This window comes from Danio rerio, chromosome 20 (genome assembly GCF_049306965.1).
Source record: "Danio rerio strain Tuebingen ecotype United States chromosome 20, GRCz12tu, whole genome shotgun sequence".
Taxonomy (NCBI): domain Eukaryota; kingdom Metazoa; phylum Chordata; class Actinopteri; order Cypriniformes; family Danionidae; genus Danio; species Danio rerio.
The window spans coordinates 10260753-10286170 of NC_133195.1; the positions used below are offsets into that span (position 1 = coordinate 10260753).

The 25418-nt window shown below is 36.0% G+C and overlaps 1 protein-coding gene across 1 annotated transcript; it reads right to left on the reverse strand.

Annotated features, from left to right (window-relative positions):
- Positions 1 to 4849: 4849 nt before the first annotated feature.
- On the reverse strand, positions 4850 to 24595 carry meis2b (Meis homeobox 2b). Its single transcript, NM_130910.1, is given in 13 exon segments — positions 4850 to 6049; positions 8113 to 8199; positions 8287 to 8376; positions 8459 to 8517; positions 10996 to 11072; positions 12919 to 13058; positions 20160 to 20274; positions 21849 to 21995; positions 22163 to 22213; positions 22616 to 22666; positions 22857 to 22998; positions 23794 to 24026; positions 24151 to 24595. Coding segments are annotated over 12 exon segments (1182 nt in total). The 5' UTR covers positions 24169 to 24595; the 3' UTR covers positions 4850 to 6049; positions 8113 to 8140.
- Positions 24596 to 25418: the final 823 nt, after the last annotated feature.

Here is a 25418-nt window from a genome sequence, read left to right on the forward strand (position 1 = left end):
GAATTGAGGTGCCAGAATTGAGATTGTGATCTTTTTTTTTTTTTTTGATTAATCGTGCAGCCCTATCGTAAAACATTTCATATTACTTAAACATGCTTATTTTGAATAATATATTTTAGAGAGCAGGCATGAGGTTTATCTTTTATATTTTCTGTCTGATTCAGGCCCAAACTGACACGGACTGACAGTATTTACACAGCAGAGACCATGCGTGTGCTTGTATAGGCATGGCGCCTCCTGGTGACGTGGAGCCGATCTGCGAATTACAGTACATCATATTAGCTGACCAATCAGAACCTCTTGAGAGGGGGCCATTCGAATGAACTAGGAAATATGACAATCGTTTTCATGTTAGCTTAGTAGCTTTATATAATGAAAGTAAGATATATGAAAGATTAACGTTATTTTCTACAAGTGAAGCATGAGCACACATTGTTTTGCATCTCATAAACCCAACCAAGCCTTAAGATACACTCTGGGCAACCCCTTTAAGATGCTTTAAAAATATAGGGTGATTTGTCTTTCAAAGGTTTGGGCAAGGCAAGACATTTTAAGTAGTCTATTATGCGCACAAAGGCTGCATTTTGATTGCAAAAATACAGTAAAACTGTCAAATTTAGAAATATTACAATTGTACATGACTAAAGATGTAAAATGATTCAGAGCTGAAATGTCAGCTTTATGATTCCAAATTCATGATATTTGAGATATTAGACTGATTTAACATTAGTTGTGCTTATTAATAGTTTTATGTTTTTTTCAGGAACATTGAGTGTAATTAAATCTTTAACGTTATAAATGCCTTAACATTTTTTGTGAATAAAAGTAATAATTTCTAAATGTCTGAAAGGAATTGAACATATAAAACAGGACTGTTAATTACAACAAACAGTATTTATATAGTATATTCTATAATATATCAAAACAAAGTTTTAAATAAACACCAAAATAGCTGGATTAAATGCACAGCAGACGTAAACTACAGTGTGTGAGGCTGTCAGATCCAAGAAACCGAAGTGGAGATAAAGTTGTCAGGTGAAAAAACCTGGACCGACATGTGTCACTTTAATTCCAGTGCATCTGGCCGACGGTTGAGCTCCACTGTCCAGCATGACTGTCCGAATTGAATTCCTTCTGATCTTAATAAAAGTGAAAATCCTTCAGCTCCACAGCTGGGGACCTTCTATATAGCCTGCAATCCTGAATCTGACATTTTCCTCTTTCTTTCTGGGGGACTCTTCACTTTATGACATGCTCGGCCTCGTGCAATGAATTTAATTGTGATTCTGAATGGCGGACATCACTTTAATGATGCTGTTTAGCCATTTGTCACCAGTTTACATCCTTCAATCAGCAAACGCTTGGTCTGTTTTCCTTGTTGGACTTAGGAAGACCTGGTTTTGCTCATCATATAGGGAGAGCGCTTTAACGTTGATCAGCTTCCCAGGACTTGAAAGAGAGAATGCACAGAACTCCAGGCATGTGGAACAATCAGTGTTAGAAGCAAGATAGCTCTCCTGCTGGCCCCGTTCTCAACTTTGACCCCTGACCTCTTGGCACACGCACTGCTGTAAATAAAGCTGAAAAGAGGCCTCCCCACCTAATTTCCTTTGGCCTCAAATTTAAACACCAATCCCTCCGACTGCTCTGTAACCAGGGGATAAACATCTCCTCACGTGGACCCAGGTTCTCAACACGACCACTCCAGAAATCCAGAGAGAGTAGATATACACAATAGAAATTGTGTTTGACAAGTTGGATTCAGCGGGTCTGGACGAGCCCTTGGCTGTAGATCTAAACTATTGTCGAAATGAGGAGGGGTGAACTGGGTTGCTTGCTACTGCCGTGACAGGCTGATTCATAAAGTCATAATTGCAATAATAATTCAGTAATAGACCGTGATTTCATGCTTTAAGAAGTTATTGCACCAAGTTGCACCAGTTGTGATTGCATTTATGCCATGATGACACACCATTATAGACCAGCACTTTTGTTTCAGATGTACTTTAAGTGAGTTTTTACTGTTCACCATGCATCTAAATGTGTGCTGAGGGAAGTCAGAGAGGAAACCTAAAGAAAAAAAAATGTATCCAAAAACAAGGCAGAATAACCGGCGTGGAGGGAACAGAGTTTTTGTAGTATTTAATTGGATTGTAGATGGTCAAATTACCAATTACACTAATTTTGAGTCAAGATTTGTGTTTCAAAAAAATCTTTCATATAAAATATATGAGTAAATGTCTGCTTAATATGTTGAAATAAGAATTTTATAAATTTCTAATTTAGTTCCAGAAGTTTACCTCATTTAATGTAGACATTCTTTAGTCAATTATTAGTAGGCTATTAAACATTTGTGACTGTTGATGACACAACCGATTTTCCATAGGTATATTTTTGGCAATAAGCAAAAATACATTAACTGTACGAGAATTATTTTTTTTCTTTTCATGACAAAAAAATCCTTATAATATTATGATAATATCAGGTTCCACAAAGACATCTTGTGCATTTGCCACTGTAAATATATTACAACTCAAATTTGAATTAGTAATGCACATTAATCTGGACAAATTTAAGACCAATTTTGTTAATATTTAGAATTTTTTAGCTTTTAGATTCTAGATTTTTAAAGTATCTCGACCAAATATTGTCCATCCATGCATGGGAAGCTTATTTATCATAAATCTCACATTTAAAAAAAAAATGAAATTCATGACTATGCCTATGTTGATTTAATTGCCCATCAAATGATTTGTCATTTGGGAGTAGTCTGTTTGGTCGCTTAGTCCTTGACATTTCATTTGTTAAACCTTGTCATCCTAAAACCAAACAGAACCACCAGGTTCAACCTGGCTATTAAAGGGTGGTCATACATTGCCAATACGTAATTAACCTATTCCTAATAACAAACGGGAGTCAAGAGCCTAAAAGTTTGTCAGTAGCGCAACGCTCTTTTTTCTTGAAGGTAAGATGTAAAAGGCTCATTTAGAACTGTCTTTGGAAAGGCAAAACCACTAACAGTAACATTCAATGATGCATACAGTAAGCCGGCCCTGTGCCAAAAAAAAGAGAAAAATTAGCTCCAATAAAAACATTAAGAAAAAGTCTTCCAAATGTTGTTTTATTGCTTTAATTTATTTTTACTTATTGATTATTCTTTTAAGATTACTTATTAGGTTACTAGATTTATATTAAGCTATTAATCATTTTTACAAAGCTTCACAAACACAATACTTTATAATGGAACGGGGTTTGTTTTTACGCTGCTGAGCAGTGTGTATATTATTAGGCTAAGTGTGGATTGTGTTTCCTCCATTTTATGTTGTGTCTTTTAACGTGATGTTGCTCAGTGTGGGAAGGATGACCCATATTTCATTAAGCTGTGCTCTTGTTTCCGGCAGCTTTCACAACGAATTTATCTCTGACCAAGATATACACACTCAGCATTTGAGTTATCTATATCAACACTGGCTGTGCTCGAGATAATAATGCAGCTTTAAACTATTTTTTTTATATTCTCCAAATGCGCAGTTTTAAGTCACAGAAACACATAAAATAAGATTAATAAGTCATTTTCCCCGACTGTTGAGTCTTTTTCTTTGTAACCTTTTATTATTTTTTTTGCATGCACCCAAAATAATATAATATAATTTAAAAGATACCGTAAGAAATAAGAGCATACTAATTCATAGGCTATATATATATATATATATATATATATATATATATATATATATATATATATATATATATATATATATATATATATATATATATATATATATATAATTTAGCAAATGTATGAATGCTATTTCGTTGTTCTGAACGAAATGTGCAGTAAAACTTGTCTTTTTCAAACACAGACTTTGGATATGTTGAGCAGTCGAAACAACACGAATAAAAGATAATAATAAAATAAAAGAAGGAGAAACAAAACGGATTGGAAAGTCTTATTAAAATAATTACATTATCGAAAGGAATGAGATGAAGCTCGCGCGCGGTCGGGCACTGGGCGTCGCGTTATTGCAGGTATTGTTGTGCCTGTGGCTTCTCCTCCAGCAGCGTAATTCTCCTCATCAATACTGCAGTGAGATCGTTACGCCGCTGACATTGATAAATGACCACCAAACTACAGCATTTTCTCACCAGTACTGCAGGCTAGAGAAACACAAACTGGAGGTCGAAATAAGCAGGGAAACGTCTGTAGGAGCAGTCTTAGCTAAGATATCAAACAGCATGAGGAAAACCATTTAAAAATGTCACCGCGAAATTGCGTTTAAAAGATGCTCGGAGATGAAAAAGTGCGCGGTGTTTGTTTTCTGAAAAATTACTCGCGGTCCAGATGCTTGATTTGAAAATATTGAATTAATGTGATTTATTTCTTAACATATTGCCTCGAAGATTTTATAGGAAACATCTTGCCTACATGATTTTTAACTGTTTTGATGAGTAGCTATAGTTAAGAAATTATTATTTTACACTTTCCGGGCTGTCTTTTAGTGGATATTATTTATGCAGTATCGAAATTCATCGTTTGTTCTTTTTTCTATAAGGAATTGCCTTATACGCCGTCTTTTTTTAGGCTACGCTTAATATTATAGGCTACATTTTAAAAAGGCCACGCTTCTTTATGAGAAGGAAAATAATTATGCATTAAAAATAATAATTAATGTGCAGCAGTTGCGATCTGTCATCAAAATAAATAAGATATTGTTTATAGACATTTAAAAATGAAATATTTAAAAATGGGGATTCACGGCATTGCCTTAAAATAATTTTCCCCTTTGGATAATTTCAATAACCTACAAGCTCTATATATTAAAAATAAAACATTCTCAAGACTTGTCAGTTAAGGTACAGATATTTAATGTTCTTCATGGAGCCATCAATGCCTACGAGAATTTCCTTAAATTAATTTCAACCGAATATCGCATCAGTATCGATTCAGTGCCAGAAAATGACATAAGATCCAAAACAAGAGATTTAACGTTTCGAAAATGAAGCCTTTATTACAAGAATTTGACTTTTGACTGTGTAGAAATACTGCTTTAAAAGACTCCTAAAAGGAAAAAATGGACAGAGCGGGAGAATCGATCAAACGTTCCAGTACATCAACAAACATATAATCGACTTTTTTTCCATAGAGAAAAGCAAGAGTGAAAACGGACCAAAATGTACAACAAATATCCCATCTTAATTTTTTAAAGGATCTCGACTGAATGTCTATTTGACATTGATGCGTTTTACAAATAACATTTACATAATTATGTACAATGGAACATCTCTAGTGGTTTTAAAAACTCCTCCAGGCATACTTAGCCTTACAAGAGCACTGTTGCTCTCCAATTCAACAAATAAACGCACAGCTCATTTCTTCAGCGATGCTTTTTAAAGCATCTCATGTGGGGAAGACTTTGTGGTTTCAGATACTGGAATTTGTGTCAGATGTGTGCTACAGTGATCCCACCAGTGGTTTCATTTCCTTCAAACTGTGTAGAATCATAAATGCAAAGGTCTAAAACTAGTCAATGACACAAACTCAAACATCGAACATTTCCCAAAAGAAAAACAAAGCAAAATGTCATTGTACACTCACAGTTCAGTTCTTGAGGGCTTTTAGCATCTTTTACTATATTCCACTGTTAAATGCATTTAATATGAGTGTGTGTGCGCTTGTGCATGTGGAGGTATGGAGTATTTTCTTCTGGGACCGCCACTCTATGGTTGAGCAAAGTGCACAAATGGTGTGGTCCCCCGTGCTTCTTGACGTTATAACAAGAATAAATAAATAATTTAAAAGGAAAAGATCTCCAATTGTCTTTTCAGAAGTCTCTCTTTTGGCACAAATGCTTCAAGTCTGTATTTTGTTCTGTTGGTGTTCCTGCAGGAAGTCCTTTGGCTGGAGATTCTGATGGCTAGGTGAGGAGGGGTCTGTGAGAGGTTTCTCGTGACGAATGAAGATGATCAGTGATCAGGTGAGGATGAATGTGATGTGACTCCTCATGATTCCGGCCAGCACTGGGACTATTCCTGAGGCCACCATCAAAACCTAGAACAGAGAGAGATAAAGATTAATACATATTCAGGCATTTATTTATCCACATCCTCAATGTGAATTGGTTTATTTGGTTTTATTTTAGGTTGATTTACTAGGTTTATTTAACTTTAAAATGAGCATAAGAATTGGTCATTTGTAAAAGTTAAAAGGATGTTTCATGGGTATAACCACAAGATGTAAAGAATATGTGGCTTAAGTGATTTTAGTAGAGAAAAATAATATAAATAGTAATTCCTGTGTAAAGTAATATACAATTTTACAACTTTATTGCCATAATAACTTACATAAAACCCACAAAATAACAAGAAAAATGATTGCAGCAAGGTTACCCAAACCAAACTTGATTTGAGGCTAGTGGAGCAAAGGTAAATATAAAGGTGGGGTAATTTTCCATGGGCAATTTCAATTTTATTTAATAATGTTCAAAAATGACTAAAACATTGCTTTAAATTAACTAATACAGTATTGTTTTAACAATTAATTTATTACAGTAAAAACAAAATAATGTAATATATAATGAAATGACACTAGTTTTTGCCTTGGTTTGCTTGCTGATGTCTTCTTCATAGTCCTCTATCCGTCGAGTGACAGTATTTACATTTTTAAAAGTCAGATTCATTTACAACATTGAATTAAAAACATTTAATTTCAGTTTACTTTTTTGTTGCTCATTAATAAAAAAACAAAAGGTTACGTCAAATTAGAAATTACGATCTCTGTGTTAAAGGCATTAGCCCCAAACCTCTCCATCCCTCTCAAATGGGATGATGGGCCAATTAAAAGGGTAAAATGGCCCAATTAAAAGGGTAAAATGGGCCAACTTTGGCCCGTGAACTTTACTTTGGACTTTTCTGCACTAAAGAGCTCTACATTAAAAAAAAAAAAAAAAAAAAAAAAAATTACATTTATTCAATCATAAACTTCAGAATTATTTTAACTTATGAAAGAGCTAAGCCTTTTGCACGATAACAAACAAGACAATAAAAAAAACAAGACTTTAACTCTTCCAGCTGGTTACGTTTGGTATCTTCTTCTTAAATATTACAATAAAATCTTAAATATTATATTATAATATATTACATTTAAGTAAAGTGTCATTTTTACTGTGACAAAACTAATTGTAAAATGAATTTGTCAAAATTTTAGTGATATAATGTCCCATTGTCATTTAATGTAAGCAAAAATGTATGTCTAAAAGCTATTCTGACTGGCACTATAACTGAATGTTCCTTAAGTAACACAAATGAGCTGAAAACAATTAACAAATACCATAACATATGCTTATTGTTATTTAACATTAGTTAGTGTTACCAGCTGGCTTAGATTAAACCTCTCTTGTAACCAAATCCCAATATTCCTTTAAATAAACATGCACCTGCCTCTAAGATCATAAATGTGTCTCAATCCGCTTTATGCATGAAAACAGATCTTCATAATGATCGTGCCGGTCCTCCGGCATATGGTGTTTAACCAGAGTGAATTAAGAATGAGGTAACATTCCTCTAAATGACGCAATTACAGTAACGACTCACTGATAATTCAATAAAAAAAAAGGATCGGATTAAATAGTCTGGAAATTATTTAGTCTGCATGTATCTGGCTCCCGCAAGCTGGAGCTGCTGATATCTCTATGTGTCTGTATTTCGGTGGGGGGTGTTAACCTCCGCTCACCTCCCCTCTCTTCTCCCTTCATTAGCACAGGCTAGGGTTGTTATTTGAGAGGAAAGGGCTGTGTTGGCACGATTGGAGAACTGGATGCGGTGCCTATTTACATATAAAGAGCTCTATTAATCAAGGTAAGTGTCATTATGGAGAGGCTCATTGGGCAGCACAGTGTGGGTATTAAATAAAATTCTCCATGCCAGGCCGCCCGCGGCGAGCGATACGTCTTGATTTGTGGACTGTCAGAGACAGGCAGCGAAGATGGAGCCGAGGTGCGCGAGTGTGTGAGGGGGGTGGGGGGTATGGGGTGGTAGAATTGCCACCATAATCAGATTTCACACGCCGAGCGAAAAAAGAAAGAAAGAGGATGCTCTAAGTATGCGTTTTCTTACGTTTATGGTTTGGGAAGCGGGGAGGCGTTTACATGTAGTGCCACTGTCCATCCATACCCATGTTCATCCCCATTCCTCCCATGGGACCTGCGAGATGAGAAATGAAATTAAAAAACAATAAAAGGCAGCACTTAAAGTGACTTATGCGTTATTATAATCAAAAACGCAACTCACCGCCAGGCCGAAGACCCATGTGTTGTTGGCCATCTAGCACAAAGCCGCCCATAGGCTGACCATCAGGGCTGTAAGCGGTTCCTTGACTTACTAAACACACAAAAACACAATATAAATGTGATATACGCTCGCACTGATACTAAAGATGGACCAAAATAAACCTGTGCTTTACCGGCTCTGTTAGACTGATCAATCATGGGCTGCACGATTCTTCTTCGAGCATTGATAAACCTGTCAAAGAGAAGAGCGAGAACACATTTACCAATCTATTTATATCACCGACGACACAGAGTATATTTTACTCTTAATTTAAACACTTAGGACTTTTACTACTGTGTGCTTTTTGCTATGATTTACTGCAAAATATCCAATAATGCAGTGCGGCTTCTCCTGGGCCTTTGGGTTAATGGACCTGTCAGGAGTCCACAAAAAAAGCTAATGTACTGTTTAAGTGGCAGACCAAAAGAAATTCTCTAATTTATAATGTAAACATGCTAGGGTTTTGTTAATAAAGACATTCTAACACCTTTTACAGGTGATGTTTGCGAAACATTCCATTTAATGGTGAATTTTATAGCGGGCAATAAAAACAAACAGATTTATTTGATTTGTGATGTATTTTCCTTTCCTCAGCACTTTAAAGTTAATCTCTGTTTTTTAAGACTTGCTTTAATTGCGCTTCTTGTTGCGATATATTAGTGAATCGAGTAAAGGGGTCATTGCTCAATAAATATTCAATTGATATAGCATTGGCCTGGTAGCCTGGGGGTATGATTAGCCTAACTGCTTTTCAGACGCTAATATGCTTCAGCAGCTCGTAACAGAGAGGTAGGAAATGCCCATGACATGCACTGGGGGAAGGAATTATTCATAGACAATGAGTCTTAGCCAAATGTTGCAAGCCAAACATTTGGGAACAACTTATATTGTAGCTGAAAAGGCATAAGTTTTAATTGCTTCTATTGTAGCGCTCAGCATAATTAAGTACATCCCATTTAAACAAAACAGTTTTATTACACAGATATATTTATTAAAATAATATTTTAGTCACTAAACATATTCAAAATTTAATGATAATACAATTAAGTTTAAGCCAAATATTGCAAAATAATAATAATAATAATAATAATAATAATAATAATAAATTACAACCTACAAAATTAAAAAAAAAATTTTTTTTCATTTTTTGCTTCTGATTTTTCCTCTCTTTTTTAAAATTGTATTTAATATTTTTCTATAACACAAAGTTGGGTATGCTTGTTTTGGACGCAAAACCAGTAATCTTGTTTTACATTGAGATTTATACATTATAAATAAATAAGCTTTTTTTGTAAGTCTGGAATCTGAGGGTTAAAATGTATATATTGAGAACATTATATAGAGAAAAAGCGTTTATATATTTACAGTAGGACTGCGCAATATTGGAAAAATTACATATTGCGATGTTTCTTTTTTTGGGGGGATATAAATGGAATTTCTCTAGATAAGTTGAAAAACTGTTTAGAAGGAATCTATAATTTTAGATTGATTTGAATGATCCATAGGGGGTGCATAACATATAACAAACAATCTACAAGCATAGATAAATTCAATACAGAAAAATATGCTGATTAAATAAACATTGTTTTATTGAAGAGTGAAAAGGTATTCATGTATGCAGTAATTGTATAGTTAAATATAAATTTATACTGTGTAGTCTTTGTTTTATGATCAATTCAATAAAATTAATCGTTATTCATTTTTTTTTTAAGTTACGAACAGTACATTATTTAATGCCTAATTTTTTTCAAAACCCTCACATAGTTACAGGCCTCACAAAACACTTGTAAAATGATCAGTTATAATCCAGACTCAACATTGCTGACTCAACATACTTACAATGTGATTATTGCAAATAATCACATTGCAATATCGATGCTGAAGTGATATATTGTGCAGCTTACTTAATATTCCAGTGATTTTTGGCATAAAAAAATAATAATTTTGACTGATGTTGTATATTTTTAGCCATTCCTACTACTATACTTGTGCAACGTAAGGTATTGTGGTACAAATGATATTATAAAAGATTATCTGTCAAAAAAAAAAAAAAAAAAAGGAAATATAATTAGCGTAAATGATACAGCTTATGTGTGTACAAATTTTAAAATAGAGATTCAATTGTCATGAATGAAAAACAAGTCTAAATTTAAAATTCATTTTCAAAAGATAGCAAAAAGTAAATAAAAATGTATTCATATAGATAATGTTGACTGTGTAACACTGGATCCAATTTATATAAAAAAATAATAAATAAATAAATCAAACATCTAAATATGCAAAAGAACATATGTAAAAAGAATGTCCATATCATACATGTGATAGTTGGTATCACTTTAGTTCAATCCAGTTAAATATCTTGTGAGCAAGATGAATACTAAACCAACAAAGGTTCAGGGGAACTCTTGTGCCCGAACGTCATTCCAGGATACCAATATAACGTTCGACAACTTTTCTAAAAGTCCCTCGGAGACCCTGGGCAAACCTCATCATTGCTCCTATTCGTACTTTTATTTGTCTCACTGGGGCTTTGAACACCGTCTAATAATAGTGTGAGAAATCAGGATCACCGGAGTTGAAATGGAAATGTTACAGAGATCCCCAACCCTGACTTTAAGTACTGAGAGGTCAAGCTGGCAAGTCAAAAGTCAGAGGTTAAAGGTTACTCACCAGTTATTCACTTGTAAGATGGTGAGGCCTGTGTCTTGTGCTAGCTGCTTCTTCTGCTCTTCAGATGGGTAGGGGTGCTGCAAGACAGAAACAAGCAGAAAAAAAACACGTTAAGAAACTTCATCAGTTAATAATATTGCTCTCTGATGATCCATAACGCGATAATAAATGGAACATGCAAATGTCTTCATTTTTTACTGTTGTGTATTTCTCCTCGCAGTCTCCATTAATAAAGCAAATCAAGATGACCTTACTTTTCCTTAAAAACTCATCTGTTTCAATGACTAATGACTTCAAGCGTCTACCAGCCCCGTTTAGGACTACCGGCAAGAACGTAGATCCCATATGACTCTTTCAGGAAATTACATCATTATGTATGATAGACTTCCCATATGCATCCCAGAGCTGGAGAATCTTATTGGCTGAGCGCTCGTGGTTTTGTTTGACATTATTTGACATTACTTGACAAATGATCGAGTGGGTGTGAAAGAGAGACAATGGAGAGTTTTGTTTAGGGTTGAATAGGGCTTGGCCCTTGGTGGCCCTACGGTGGCCCTTGGCCCCTGATCTTCTTGCTCTCACTGTGAGTGCAGAGGGAGGGCAGCAGATGGCAGGCAGGGGTGAATGTATAGACAGCACAGGGTCGTGGGTGTGCACCAATTTTGGCACTGTCATGGCCTCACCTCCCGTGGTCACTGGTGAAGGATGAGTCCTGTTACACGTCCCATGTTCTCTCTCTCTCTTGGTCTCACACTGATGGAGATTTCCCTGCTCACCTCCTGGCTTGCTAGCTGTCATTGTGCTGATGAATGACTGTAAGTCCCGCCCCTTTTCTACACAACCCAGTGACAGTCGAATGCGAGCCGTGCTCTGGGATCCATCTTTAAACTCTTATCAAAAAGCTCTCAGCAGGTTGCGCTGTGATTGTTCGCTAGAGTTTAGCGAGGAACCTGCACGCTCTAAAGATGAAGCTGACCGACAAGCTTGCTTTTAAAGGATCACTCATATTTGCATGAATTGCACTTATGTCTGTTAAGAAAGCGCCTTCCTCGTTCTCATTTGCATGCCAAAGGAGATCTCTCTATCTTGTTTCAGTGAAACTAACAGTTATAACTGTAATGTTCCACTGAATCTTAATGTTCCACCTTTCTTTAAGATTGGCAGCACAGGGGGTCTTTATCGCGGACCTCTGAATAGGTCACAAAAGATGGAGGCTTAGACCATATGTAAGAGCCCCCCCATCTCAAACGTCGCACACTGGCTCAAAGTAGAACCCGACAAAACGTAATCCTGCAGCTTTCATTCAGCCCCGACCCCAAATGAATGCATGATCGCCTGGGTGTTGCAATGGGGGCCATTCAGAGGCCAAAGTCCCCTCTAACACTTTTTTTTTGTCAGAGGACACATCCTGCAATGGGAAACACTTTTGCTTCACAAATCGTTTTGAAAAGGAGCTGGGAATAGAGAGAGGATAATTCAATTAGGCTTTCCTTTTTTATCTCTAAACTCTAAAGGTGGGTAAAAAGGGAAGGATTACTATGTGTACAGGACCTGTGTAGTCCTTAGAAAGTGCAGGAATTCTGAAGGAGAATGGAAAACAGGAAGACGCAGAGAATGGTGGGAATTTAAGGAGGTGGACCAGCGAAAATGTGCTGAGATTTGAGGGGGCTGAAAATGCCACAAATCAGCCCCTAACTGGCAAGTTTTGGTGGAAGGTACTCACCCCGAGGCAAATGTGACCCTCCGTTTTGACAAGCCAAATGGATGGGAGGGCCAAAAGACAGATAATAACATACCCTGCTAGTTTTAATGCAGTTTGGATGCAGGTCACTGAACTGAGAACTGTGGAATTGAGCTAATTCACCAAGAGACACATTGGACACACTGGTCTGATTTCGGAAGACTTCCAAAGACCGCTCTTACCGTGAGATGTTGGAAGAGCCATGCCCGCATGATGTTGGTCGCCACTTTGGGGAAGATTCCTCTTTTCTTCTGCCGTTTTTTGTCCTGATCGTCCTCATCCCCAGTTCCCGGAGATGCCAAGCTGTTATCCAAGCCATCTCCTGATAAACAACAGCGTGAAAGCAGAGGCGAGAGAGAAAAAGCAAAAGAAGAAAGTCACTTTAATGAGATAAAACATCACCTTCGGTTGTTTATTCAGACCGATCTCCATTGCTATTCTCAAACACGATGTGAAAGAGCCACGCGGGGGGCTTGTTTTGATTAGCAACAGTAACACAAGGACTGCAGCGAGCAGGAGTATCCATGCAGTGAGAGGGAACGCTAATCAACAGAGCGAGATTTCTCCCGCTCTCTTGCTGTCTCAATGTCAGAGATCTCGAGGAAAGCTCTGCACCAACCCTAGTGCTATTAATTCAATGTGAGTTCTGTCTTTGACATGGGGTAATGAATGTCCAGGCTCTGTGCTTGAGTGGGGAATGGAGACTTGGCACTGCAAAGAGAATATCTGATCTGCATTAGCACTCCAAAATAAAGTTGAGGGGGGAGAGAAAGCTGGGGAAAAACATAAATAAAGCAAGGGCCATTAGCGGTTGATGCAAAAACTGTTTTCGACTTTAGAAGTTGTGTTGGTAGCTGGTTTACAGTGGAGGGATAGTACATGTGATGCTAAACTATTACTGCTTAAAGTACCAGCATTGCAAACCACAACTATGACTTGTGAGAAAGTGAGAATTATTACCCCCCCTGTTTATTTTTTCCCCAATTTCTGTTTAAATGTGATTTTTCAACACATTTCTAAACATGACAATTTAAATAACTCAAATATTTTTCAAGACACTTCTATACAGCTTAAAGTAACATTTAAAGGCTTAACTAGGTTAATTAGGTTAACTAAGCAATTCATTGTATAACGATGGTTTGTTCTGTTGAACAAACCATTGTTATACAATGTAATACATCGTTATTTACACTTTTTTATTATTAGAAAATAATGAATGTCATTCGAATAAACAGCAAAAATCATACACTCGAAAAATGTGGAAAAATACTAAATGTTTTCTTAAATTATTATGTTTTCCACATAATTTAAGTGCCTTGGACTGATTTATGCTGTTTATTCTGATGAATAAGCTACCCTCAGAGCACTTTTTGTTTGATTTTGAATGAATGTGATTCATTTCACCCTTCATTTTCAGAGACATCTAATACAATGCCATTCAGTGTAATTGATACACCCAAATATTGTCAGAACCATGTTTTACCCATTTGTCAGCAAGCATTTATTAATTTAAAATACAATAAATTTAGTTTGTTTACTTATGTTTTCATATAATTTAATAATTGCAAGTCAGAATATTTATGTTGTTTAACTTTTCGTCAACATATCTGTTAATCTTAATGACTTTCTATGCTTTCTATCTATATAAATAACTTAAGTTTAATTTGATATGGATACCTAAATGAAATCTCTCATTCATTTGTTATGCGTAATCATAAAACAATGCAATAAATACACAGTTAAGGGCTGAATTATTAGGCCCCCTGAGTTATCAGCTCCCCTGTTTATTTTTCTCCCCGATTTGAAAAATCAACACATTTATAAACATAATAGTTTTTAATAGCTCATTTCTAATTACTGATTTATTTTATCTTTGGCATGATGACAGTAAATAATATTTTGCTAGATATTTTTCAAGACACTTCTATACTGCTTAAAAGACATTTAAAGGCTTAACTAGGTTAATTAGGTTAACTAGGCAGATTAGTGTAATTAAGCAAGTCATTGTATAACGATGGTTTGTTCTGTAGACTATCGAGAAAAAAATATATAGCTTAAAGGGGCTGAAAATATTGACCTTAAAATGTTTCTTTTTTTATTTATTTTTATTTTTTTATTATAACCGTTTTTATTCTAGCTTAAATAAAACAAATAAGACTTTCACCAGAAAAAAAAAAAAAATAATAATATATATATATATATATATATATATATATATATATAGATTTTTTTTTCTGGTGAAAGTCTTATTTGTTTTATTTCAGCTAGAATAAAAACAGTTATAATAAAAAAAAATAAATAAAAAAAACATTTTAAGGTCAATATTTTCAGCCCCTTCAAGCTATATATAATATTATCAGACATACAGTGAAAATTTTCTCGCTCATCATTTGGAAAATATAAAACATCATTTGGGAAATATAAAAAATTAAATAAAATAAAAATTCAAAGGGTGGCTAATAATTTATATATATATATATATATATATATATATATATATATATATATATATATATATATATATATATATATATATATATATATTATGTCAACAGATAGTGCTGGCTATATGCTGAATTTAACAACATTTGAGTTACTAAGCGGCCATTTATATGTTTCAAATGATGTCCAAAGAAAGTGGTTGGAACATTCATAAAAATCCCATCTAATTAATAGTTTAATAATACTTTTTAACTATAGGAAACTCATAATACTATAATTCCAGCATGAAGGGATTGAGGCATTATACTGCAAGATCAATTGATGCACAACAAACAATGCTTTCTGAACTGTGAGCTCTCTGATAGCATCAAGCCTGCTTTCATTCCATTACCATCCAATCTAGTTTAAGATCAGAGGCAGGCAGGAGGCCGCTTTTAAACTAAGGTTTCCGTCTTGTCCTCCTCCCCACCCTCTTTTCTCTTTCTTTCTTTTTTCCATCCCTCTCTCCCTCTTCCATTAACTGTGCATCAGGCAAGATGATTTACTTTTAACAGTCATGCTTATTTTTCTTGCCCTGAGGGTAGAGATGCCTTGAAAGCCTGCCCGGAGGGTGTGTGAATAATGTATCTGAGGGACTCCTCCCCGGAGGCGGGACAGGAACCCTACTTTTCTTAAGATTGGCCCTGCTGTGTCTCCTTGTTTTTGGGGATGCATCAATCAAAGGCAACTGTATGCGCCATATTCATGCATTAATATTTCAGTTAATGAATAATGACATTTGAATATAAGGGGAGTGGGGTGGGGGTGGTAGATGGACTTCAGGCTGACTGATGCTGTAATCAAAATGCAAGTCAAGGGCAGGACAGTGGTCTCACAATGTCTGTCTGTCTGCACAACATATGCAGGCGTCTTCTCATTATGCTTTCTGGAGTTTGCATATTGACCAGTCTGAAGGTAACAGTTTAAGTGTCATTGCAAAGGAGGAGTGTAAAAGCCCTATAAAGTAAAATATTATGAAAGGTAAGAAGGAAATTTGAAAATATAATATAATATAATATAATATAATATAATATAATATAATATAATATAATATAATATAATATAATATAAAAAAGTAATCTTAAAAAATAAGTACATACGTTTATAAAAAGAGAAAATATGCAATGTTTTCAGTGTGTTTAGTGTATCTGTATATTTCAGTGGTCAAGGTAACTTAGAGAGATACAAAAAAAATATATAAAAAAGAATAATATTAAAAAAAAATAAAAAAAAAAAAAAAATATATATATATATATATATATATATATATATATATATATATATATATATATATATATATATATATATATATATATAAAATCAAGGCTGTTTGTTAAAAAATATATAGGGAAGTAAAATATAATAAGAGGAAAATAAATACATATAATGAAAATTATAATTAACAACCATAATAATAATTTATGTAAAAGTACAACAAATTAGAAAAGTAACATTAAAAATAAATAAAGGGAAAATATTATATAGGTGTTAGAAAGAATGATGAATCAAATATGAAAGTAACATTGTGGCAGTATAAAACACAGGTGACTTTTTAAGAATAAAATTAGAACAATAATATGATTAGAGTAAATACAAAAAGAAAAGTTTAAAGATTACATAAAAAGTGAAATGAGAGATAAAGAGAGCTGGGTGAGATCCTTACATCTAAGGAAGACTCAAACACTCTCTTCCCCCCCCCTTCTCCTCGAGCCTCTCTCCTCCTGTTCCAGAAAACGAAGGCCGCAGGGCTGATCCAGCCCAACGCTAATCGCTTCTGACTGTTCCCTGGCAACTTGGCCCATGCAGCCTGTGTGACTGCACTCTCTTTAAAGGCTGCTGCTCTCTGCAGCTCCCAGAGCCCAACCTCACTCCCGGCCCCAGAGTCTGCACGCGCAGCACAGAGGGGGGCCGCAGCAGCCTGGAGGAAGGCTGGAGTAGGCCCTCGGGCTGTTTGGAGAAAAACAGCACCCTAAGACATGGAGAAGAGGCTTCTTGCTCAAATTTACCACTATTTTCTTTCTCATTTCCTCGCACATATAAAGCATAACTTCTGAAGGGGTCTGTGCAAATCTGTGTCATTTGCATATGCATATAAAACACATCAAGCCTAAATAGAAGTTTTAAACTGGTTTTCCCACATCCTTCAAGCCGAGCCTGACGGCAGTCGCGTCACATCACAGTACCTTCAAGATCCGAGAGATGACAAGGTCCAAAGCTGAAGCGCTCTGCGTTGTTCTGATGCTGATAATTAGATGAAGTAGAGATAGATGAATGTCCCGAAGACAAAGGGGCCTGGCGCAAACTAGCCGGGTCTGATGACTGCCACCCCACACGCATCACAGAATAAATCCTGTTTGCTTGCTTAATGAGCTCACCATGACCTCAATCTATCACGAACTATACTTCTCCAAAGGGGCCATAATTCTGACTACTGGACGCAACAGACTGGATAATTACTGGACGAACACAGATGATTTTGTTCTCGCTAATCGTTTCGCTTAAAGCATATTGATTAGATGCTCTTATCCTCTTGTCCCCCGTGGCCATGATATGATCTGGAGGAACATGGGATTGGACCACAGTTGGGAGGTATTGATGACTGCAAAAACGCAAGGCATCGGCTCTTGACACTTGTTGTTGGTCCACTATACTTCATGCTGGGATTTAACCTCCATTAAAGGTTCAGATATAGATGTAAACATCCTGTCTCAGCCAGAGTCTTTCAACGGCCTTAGAGGTGAACACTGGCCTGGAATGTCCTGCAGCTTCCCTTTGTTGCCTTTCGGCCTTTGTGATGGACATTCCTAGGCTTGCATTCCCACCAACAAGCACATGTTTAGGATAGCTGTGAAAACCACTTCGCTCTTGCGCAGGGGTGCCCAAACTTGTTCCTGGAAGGCCACTGTCCTGTTTAACTCCAAGTCCTATTGAGTATACCTAAATGTGCAAACCAAGGTCTTTAGATTCCCTAGAAATATCCAGACATGTGTTGGAGTTAAACTCTGCAGGACACTGGCCCTCCAGGAGTAGGATTGTAAATCCTACTGAGGTAAGTCAGTAAGTTTAAAAAAGCCTCAAAAAGCACCCCTTCCTTCTTCTGACCCAAGAGCCTAACCTAACTTGAAGGTTCTCAACAGGAGCAACTTCTACTGATGTGCAAGCAACAAAGGGAACCCCCTACAAGAGACAGGTTCTTTGAAGAAGCCCAGCAACCCTCTGGACTCGACTGACGTAAGACCCCCCATTCACTTGTGATGGAAAAGTTGTTTGCTTTACCGATCTCTTGAATGATAAAGAAAGGAACACTGATCCAAAGTGGCTCCTGGAGGAGCAGCAGGTAGATGTCCCTGATCCTGACCCAGCCTCTGCCTCTGATCACCCCAGATATCACTCCTCCATTGTGACTAGTATTTGAAGTGCTCTGTCCTTCAGGCCGGCAGGGGTCATTCCTCTTCCCCTTCTTCAATGCATGCTCCTTGGGGTCAAAAGGCCGTGGGCCTTGGATGTCCCCCCACTGTTGTTTAAAAAAAGCCTGGTGTGGGGAAAATGCCACCACCCTAATGCTTTTCTCTCTTTTATACTGAGTAGCATTGCAGAAACACCACTGGCATTGCTGCTATGGCAAACATTTTAAAGCTAGTCTATAGGGCTTTCACATTGTCACACTGAGGCTGAATTGTCATTGAAGAACAATCTGGCCACTGATTTTTGCTGCTGGTTTCTCTTGTCTTGCAGAATATCCTGCTATTGTACTGCATAATGGTCAGGCCATTGATGTCTGATGGTTAAAAGGAGGCGAGAAACCCTGAAGGCTATTTTAGCTGAAGCAATTACAAACAAAAACAGGTCATAAAAAAATAAAATAATAAAATAAAAATTCCCCCAAAAGGTAAATGGCACTAAGGGACTATAAATATGCTGTGGCACACCGCAGTGTAAATTAAGAAAAAAAAACATGTGACATGCAAATGGAAGATCTGGTAAATTAAATTAGACCTTTCAAGAACATTACACACCTATTGCGTCCACAGTTAAATCGTAAAACCCGCTCAGTGGAGCATCGCAATGATGACAAGAACAATGACACATGACTTTCATTAGTAAATACTGTTTACATCCACAGGCATTATAAATGAACGGAAATTCAGCAAAATACTATAGAGAGAGATTTTAAGCAAAGCATGAAAAAAAAAACTGATTTAACCACTAACATAGTTTGTTGATATAAATTAATGTTTTTAGATTGATTCTGTGAAATGTTATGCTATTTTTGACCTGAATGAAATTAGTTTCTTTCTATGTAACCGTTTTTACTGTTTATAATGTATAAGGGTCAAAGATGAGACATCCCATTTTCATGTCCCAAAAATAATAAGAATAATAACAAAGTATATTTTGTTAGTATTGGTATTAGTAAAGCATATAAAAAAATGGTCTACTTTAATCTTAAAATGTATATTCATATAAAAATGAAATGGCTTATTTTGACCTCTACTTATTACAAGATTTAAAATAATAAGTGATCTTACACAATTGTATTATGTTTGAAAAGTTTTTATCATCTGAAAAACAATACATTGCATGTTAACAAATTTAATTTTAATATCATCGAATGATTGTTGTTCTATATATGTTAGGATTTTAAGTTTTTTTTTTTTTTTTTTGGTCTTACTTCTGCTACCCTTAACAAAAAATTAGTAAATAATTACTGTAAAACATTTTCTGTAAAACATTAATGATAATTTATGTGATTTTTTTTTATTTAAAGAATTTAATTAACCAGTGTACATTTCAAAATTTCAGAAAACAATGGTGTGTTACTCTTATTCCCCTTTTTATCTTTGTCCTATGAACATAATTTAAAATCCAAGAGTAGCAAGTCTTAAAATCTTTTCAGCAATGCATATCATTAAGTAACAGTTAAACAGGCAGCTTATCTTACCTAGTTCACTGCTGTTGTCTCCGCTCTGGGAGGCATGTCCTCCGCTGGAGGGTCCCGGGGTGCCAACTGAGGGAGTGGAGTGAGCGTCGTCCATGTCTCTCCAGGATGCTGGATTCTGACATTCAGTAACATGAACATCCATGGATCAAAATGGGGAAAGATGAGACCACATTAGTACCACTACCACAAATACATACAAATAATTTCACCCTTTAAAATGCCTAGTTACCATATCTGTTTAAAAATAAAATCCAGGCCAGCTCTATATTTATACACCCAACACAAAACCAGTGGAGCTAATACTAACTGCTTGTCCTGATGTCTGATGGTAAATGCTCGAAAGAAACCAGCAGCGTCCCCTTTTTATCCAGAACAGGGTATAAAGCACTTAGATGGGCTCAACGTGAAGGCAAACAGCAGCCGTTCCTCTTCAGGCCCTTAGCGTCAGCTGTTTGCCTGATGGTGATCAGCTAAAGAGCTCTAAGAAAGGCCAGAATAAGCTCCTACAACAATAAAGCTGTGTGAATAAGACCCTTCACTGTTTTCTCATTAGGCCACACAAAAGCAGTCTGTGGTTTTGTGTGTTTATGCACGTGTGTGTGTGTGTGTGTGTGTGTTCGCTGTTAATAATGTTTCAGAAGGCCAGTGTCTCCTTTCATCACCTAATTCAAATTGTTTTGTGTCACACTGCACACTTGTAAATCGATAAGACATTACAGGAGCATCAATAAAAGATTACAGTTATCGTCAAGTGTACAAAGGTACATATTCATCAAATAAAATTGAAGTATGGTTAGACTTCGCAGATATGCTGTCCAGCTCTTTGCAGGAGGAAAGTCATCTAACCATTTTACATTGAAAATCCGAATTATTACGGGCATTTAATGTCAGTCCCAATCATTAAAATATGATATCCTTTCCATTTTGATTCAGGACAGACCTATAGGCAGAATGCAAAGTTCTGTTTTTCTTAATTCAGTGGTTTTGTTCCTGTGACAGGGGGTAGTGTGTTGATAATAGGAAGCACAACTGTAAAGAACACACTGATGGTCTCGGAGTGAAAGAAGACTCCCCTCCTGCTTGACAATAACAATCCAATCAGTTCAAAGACAATGGAGCATTCACGTGCAAATCTAACGCTGATCATTAGGGCTAACAGAGGGGTGGACAGTGGGGGGAATACCCTGACCCTTAGCAACACCTGCACCCAACATGACTGCCTTCGTCATCATCATCATCATGAACATACCTCTTCTGAAATAAGATATGTCCTGGGGCGATGTCTTAATGATTCATAACCAGCAAAGAGAAATGGATTTAGATAATTTTTAAATAAATTAGCATATGCAACTAACTAAGCAATTACTCTTTTCCTTCTTATTACTCTCGAATAAAATATGTTGTGGAAATGAATAATGAAGGAAACCCCCGAGAGAGGGAAAAAAAAAAAAAAAAAACATTAGGGAAATGCATGGGTGAGACTCTGCATATCTCATGTAGGAAAAAAAAAAGGAAATACAAATAACTTCAACAGATTCAATAAATTTGACCAGGTTTGTTTAAGCAACACAAAGCAAATGACACTTTCTTTGTTTGAAACTTCACTTCATAAATTGTCTGTACTGTAAACACAAACAGTCATCTAATTGGCCTGTTTTATGATGTCATAGAAAGCCAATTAAAACTCACGTGATCTGCGAGATTTGTTGATGATCCTGAGAGGTCGTCGAAGTCAGATTTGCATCCATCCCGTTCATCAATTACTAGGTCAATAGGCATTTTGCCCTTCAAACAGCTAATATACCGATGGCAGAAATTGTCGCAAAGCTCGTGCACCTGATGAAAAAGAAATAACAACATTTAAATTATTACATTTCATTTTAAGTCCTATATATATATATATATATATATATATATATATATATATATATATATATATATATATATATATATATATATATATATATATATATTACATTTTTAATATAGTTTAACTGACATACCTTTTCGAGTTCTAAAAGATGAAATCGTAATACTTGTATTGACTGAATCATCTATGGGGGGAAAAAATGTTATTAATATTAAGAACAACCAAAAACAATGATTGCTAATAGCCTATAACAGGCCTATTTACTAAAACTAATAATAGCCTAATTAAAGGAACACATAATTGGTTAGCTATTCTAATCGCGCGAGAAATCACAGTCCACTCACAAACTTCGCACGTCTCATATTGTCTTGGCTTTGTAATGTTATGACAATAGCAGAAGTGTAAATAGGTTTCTCCAGAGACGATGCTTTGAGGGAGCCCTGGGCAAAGACCCCCGCGCCCTCTGATAACACGCGGACTCATAAATCACTAAAGCTTCCTTTCTTTCCCCCAAAGAATCCTCGCATAAAGCTTTGAAGCGAATTTACCTGAAACAAAACAGCGCCAAATAAAATCTTACACTTACCAAATTATCCAGCTCTGGGTTAGAGGAAAATAACGGCTTCTCTGCACGAATCTGAGGAGGAGATCACAAAGTTTGTCAGAACAACAACCCAAAATAAAAATAAATAAAATGAATAAGCCGATAGCAAATAAAAAAGCAACAACATGACACTTTCAGCCAAGCATCCACATATAATACAAATAGCAAAATCGTAGTAATCGGTTAAATCGTTATCAATGTATTACCGAAATCAATAACTTGCCTGTTTGGCAAACACAGCGATGTCCTCGTTAAATGAATCAGATGAACACACATCTCCTCCAGCGACTCCCGGCTCTCTCGGTGTGCATGTGGCCAGCTCGCACTTCTCAAACACCAGCGCCAGCAGCGGGAATAACGGGTGCCTTTGACAATCAACATAAACATTTACATAAACTTAACAGATCAAAACACCGTATCAATAACTAGGCCTTCATGCGGATAACACGTCAAAAAAGTTTTTTTTTTATTATTATTATTGGTTTATTGTTGCGGTTAGGCTACATAAAAAAAAAAAAACTGGTTGCACAAATTGTTTTTTAAGTGCAAAAATTGTTATTTGGATTTTGAAAATATTTTTATACTATATGAACAAGGATAATTTTATATGTCAAAAACACATTTTGCTATTTGCTTTAATTCATTTGCTTTAATAATTGCGTTATAGTTGCAATTTACTACCCAGAAAGGGTACTTTAGTTTTAATTATATATATATATATATATATATATATATATATATATATATATATATATATATATATATATATATATATATATATATATTTTTTTTTTTTTTTTTTTTTAAATTCACTGAGTTTATACAGGACACTTTACTTGACACTTGTGCATTTACTATATCGTATAGCCTATGCAAAGGCAAATGTCAAACGCACATATACATTTTGTTTTTACATGGTTTCATAAAGACACAAATAGCCTAGCTTTTAATCTACAATAGTAGGAAACAATGATCTTTAGATTTTTACCTAATGCTAAGAAAAATCATCTTTTAAAAATCTGTTCACTGACTTGCACTTTTCTGGAACCTAAAATGTCTACCAAGATGACAATGCCGCAAAAAGTGTATTGTGTAGCCTTTTTAGTGGTGCATACAGTTTAAAGATTGTAAGCCATGTAATAATGATTGCAATAAAGTACCCGTAAATTTGGTCCTTGTCTCTTTTAAGTGCGTCGTTGACAGCTGAGCCCATGCTGCTGGGCATGATGCTGTGTGGTGCGTGGGCCCCGTAGTGTTGGTTGGCATGTGGTGGCGGCCCGTGATTCAAATGATGAACCTGCGGCAGGGGCCGAGGCGCGTGCGGGTCCCCGTACATCGACGTCGGAACCCCAACTCCATCCATCCCGCCACCATAGTGGGCAAGGTCTTCGTACTGAATCAGACAGAGATTTGATCATATGCAGCACACATGAAGTTAAACAGGATTTGACATTGCATAATAAGAACAAAGTAGGCAAACTTTACAACTCAAGTTGTTGATCTGTAAACGAGCTTACCCGTTGAGCCATCAGCATATGACACTTCTGTTGATGCTTAGAGCAAACTGCGATCTAATCCAACGAGGAAACAATCTGGGTGATTTAATTCCTTTTGTGTATCCGGTTTAATAGGACTGATCTGTCGGTAATCCGTTAAGATGATAAGAGAATGTCCTGTGAAGAGTTTCTGATCGCTTCCTTTTTAGCACGAGTTCACTTAAATAAAAGACCGGCACATTTACTTCATACAGCCTGTCAAATATATGCCTCCACTTGAATCATTTGACTGTCTAATGCAATTTACGCTTATCAGACTTCCCGAAGTCAGAAGAATCTTTCCAAATTATAGGATGCTCGTGTCTGGCATGGCAAACGCTGCAAAGGAAATGAAAAAGAAAAAAAAAAACTATCCGGATCTCATGGTCTCTTTTTTGCGACCCAGGCTTTGCCTCAACTGGGATTGTGTTGGTGAGTGAAGCAGGTTCCTCTTGAAGGACTGAAGCCCTGATGACTGAGCCTGGGAAGCGTGGTGGGTGTTACCAGCTCGACACCTCTACATAAAGCAAGAGAAAGAAGAGCGCAATGACCACGAGCTGCCAGCGAGTGTTCACATTGGATACGCGCGCGGATGACGCACCACCATCCACTGCGTTTTGTTACTAGGGGTGGAGTGTCTTTATTTTTAAAAGTGCTAAAATCAGATCAGTGAACTGAGTCGCGCTGGGAATGAACCTTATTTCAACAAATTGCTGAGCATCACAGCATTTGAGTCTTTAAAAATATATTTAACAGAGCTTGCTTCGTTGTTTATTTATTCAAGGAACTGCACGTCAGAGCTCAAGAACTTACATTTAAATTAACAAGTTTACAAGCATGGCTATTTTTTATTTAGCTTTCGTAATTTTGATTCGAAAAAAAAAATAATTCTTAAAATAATAATGAATAAAATACACCCACCTTCAATTGTATTGTTCTACGATTATTAAATAACTGAATAAACGCAAGAGTCAAAGTTATAGATTTACTTGGTTTTACAGTGGCTATATAAGAAATTATTGCTAATGTATGGAGCTAGAAATAGGTTTTAAATGTGAAGCTATAAAACCTCGACAAGTTATACATCTTCATTTTATTCCATGCGCTTTTGCGCATAAATGACACTGTGGGAATTCTGTAAAGCTGTCTCTCTGCAATTCCATCATCATATTTAAACGCCTACTAAAAAATGAGATCCATTGGGCAGCAAACGCTTGCAATTTGGTGTAAATAATAATTTATTTTAATTT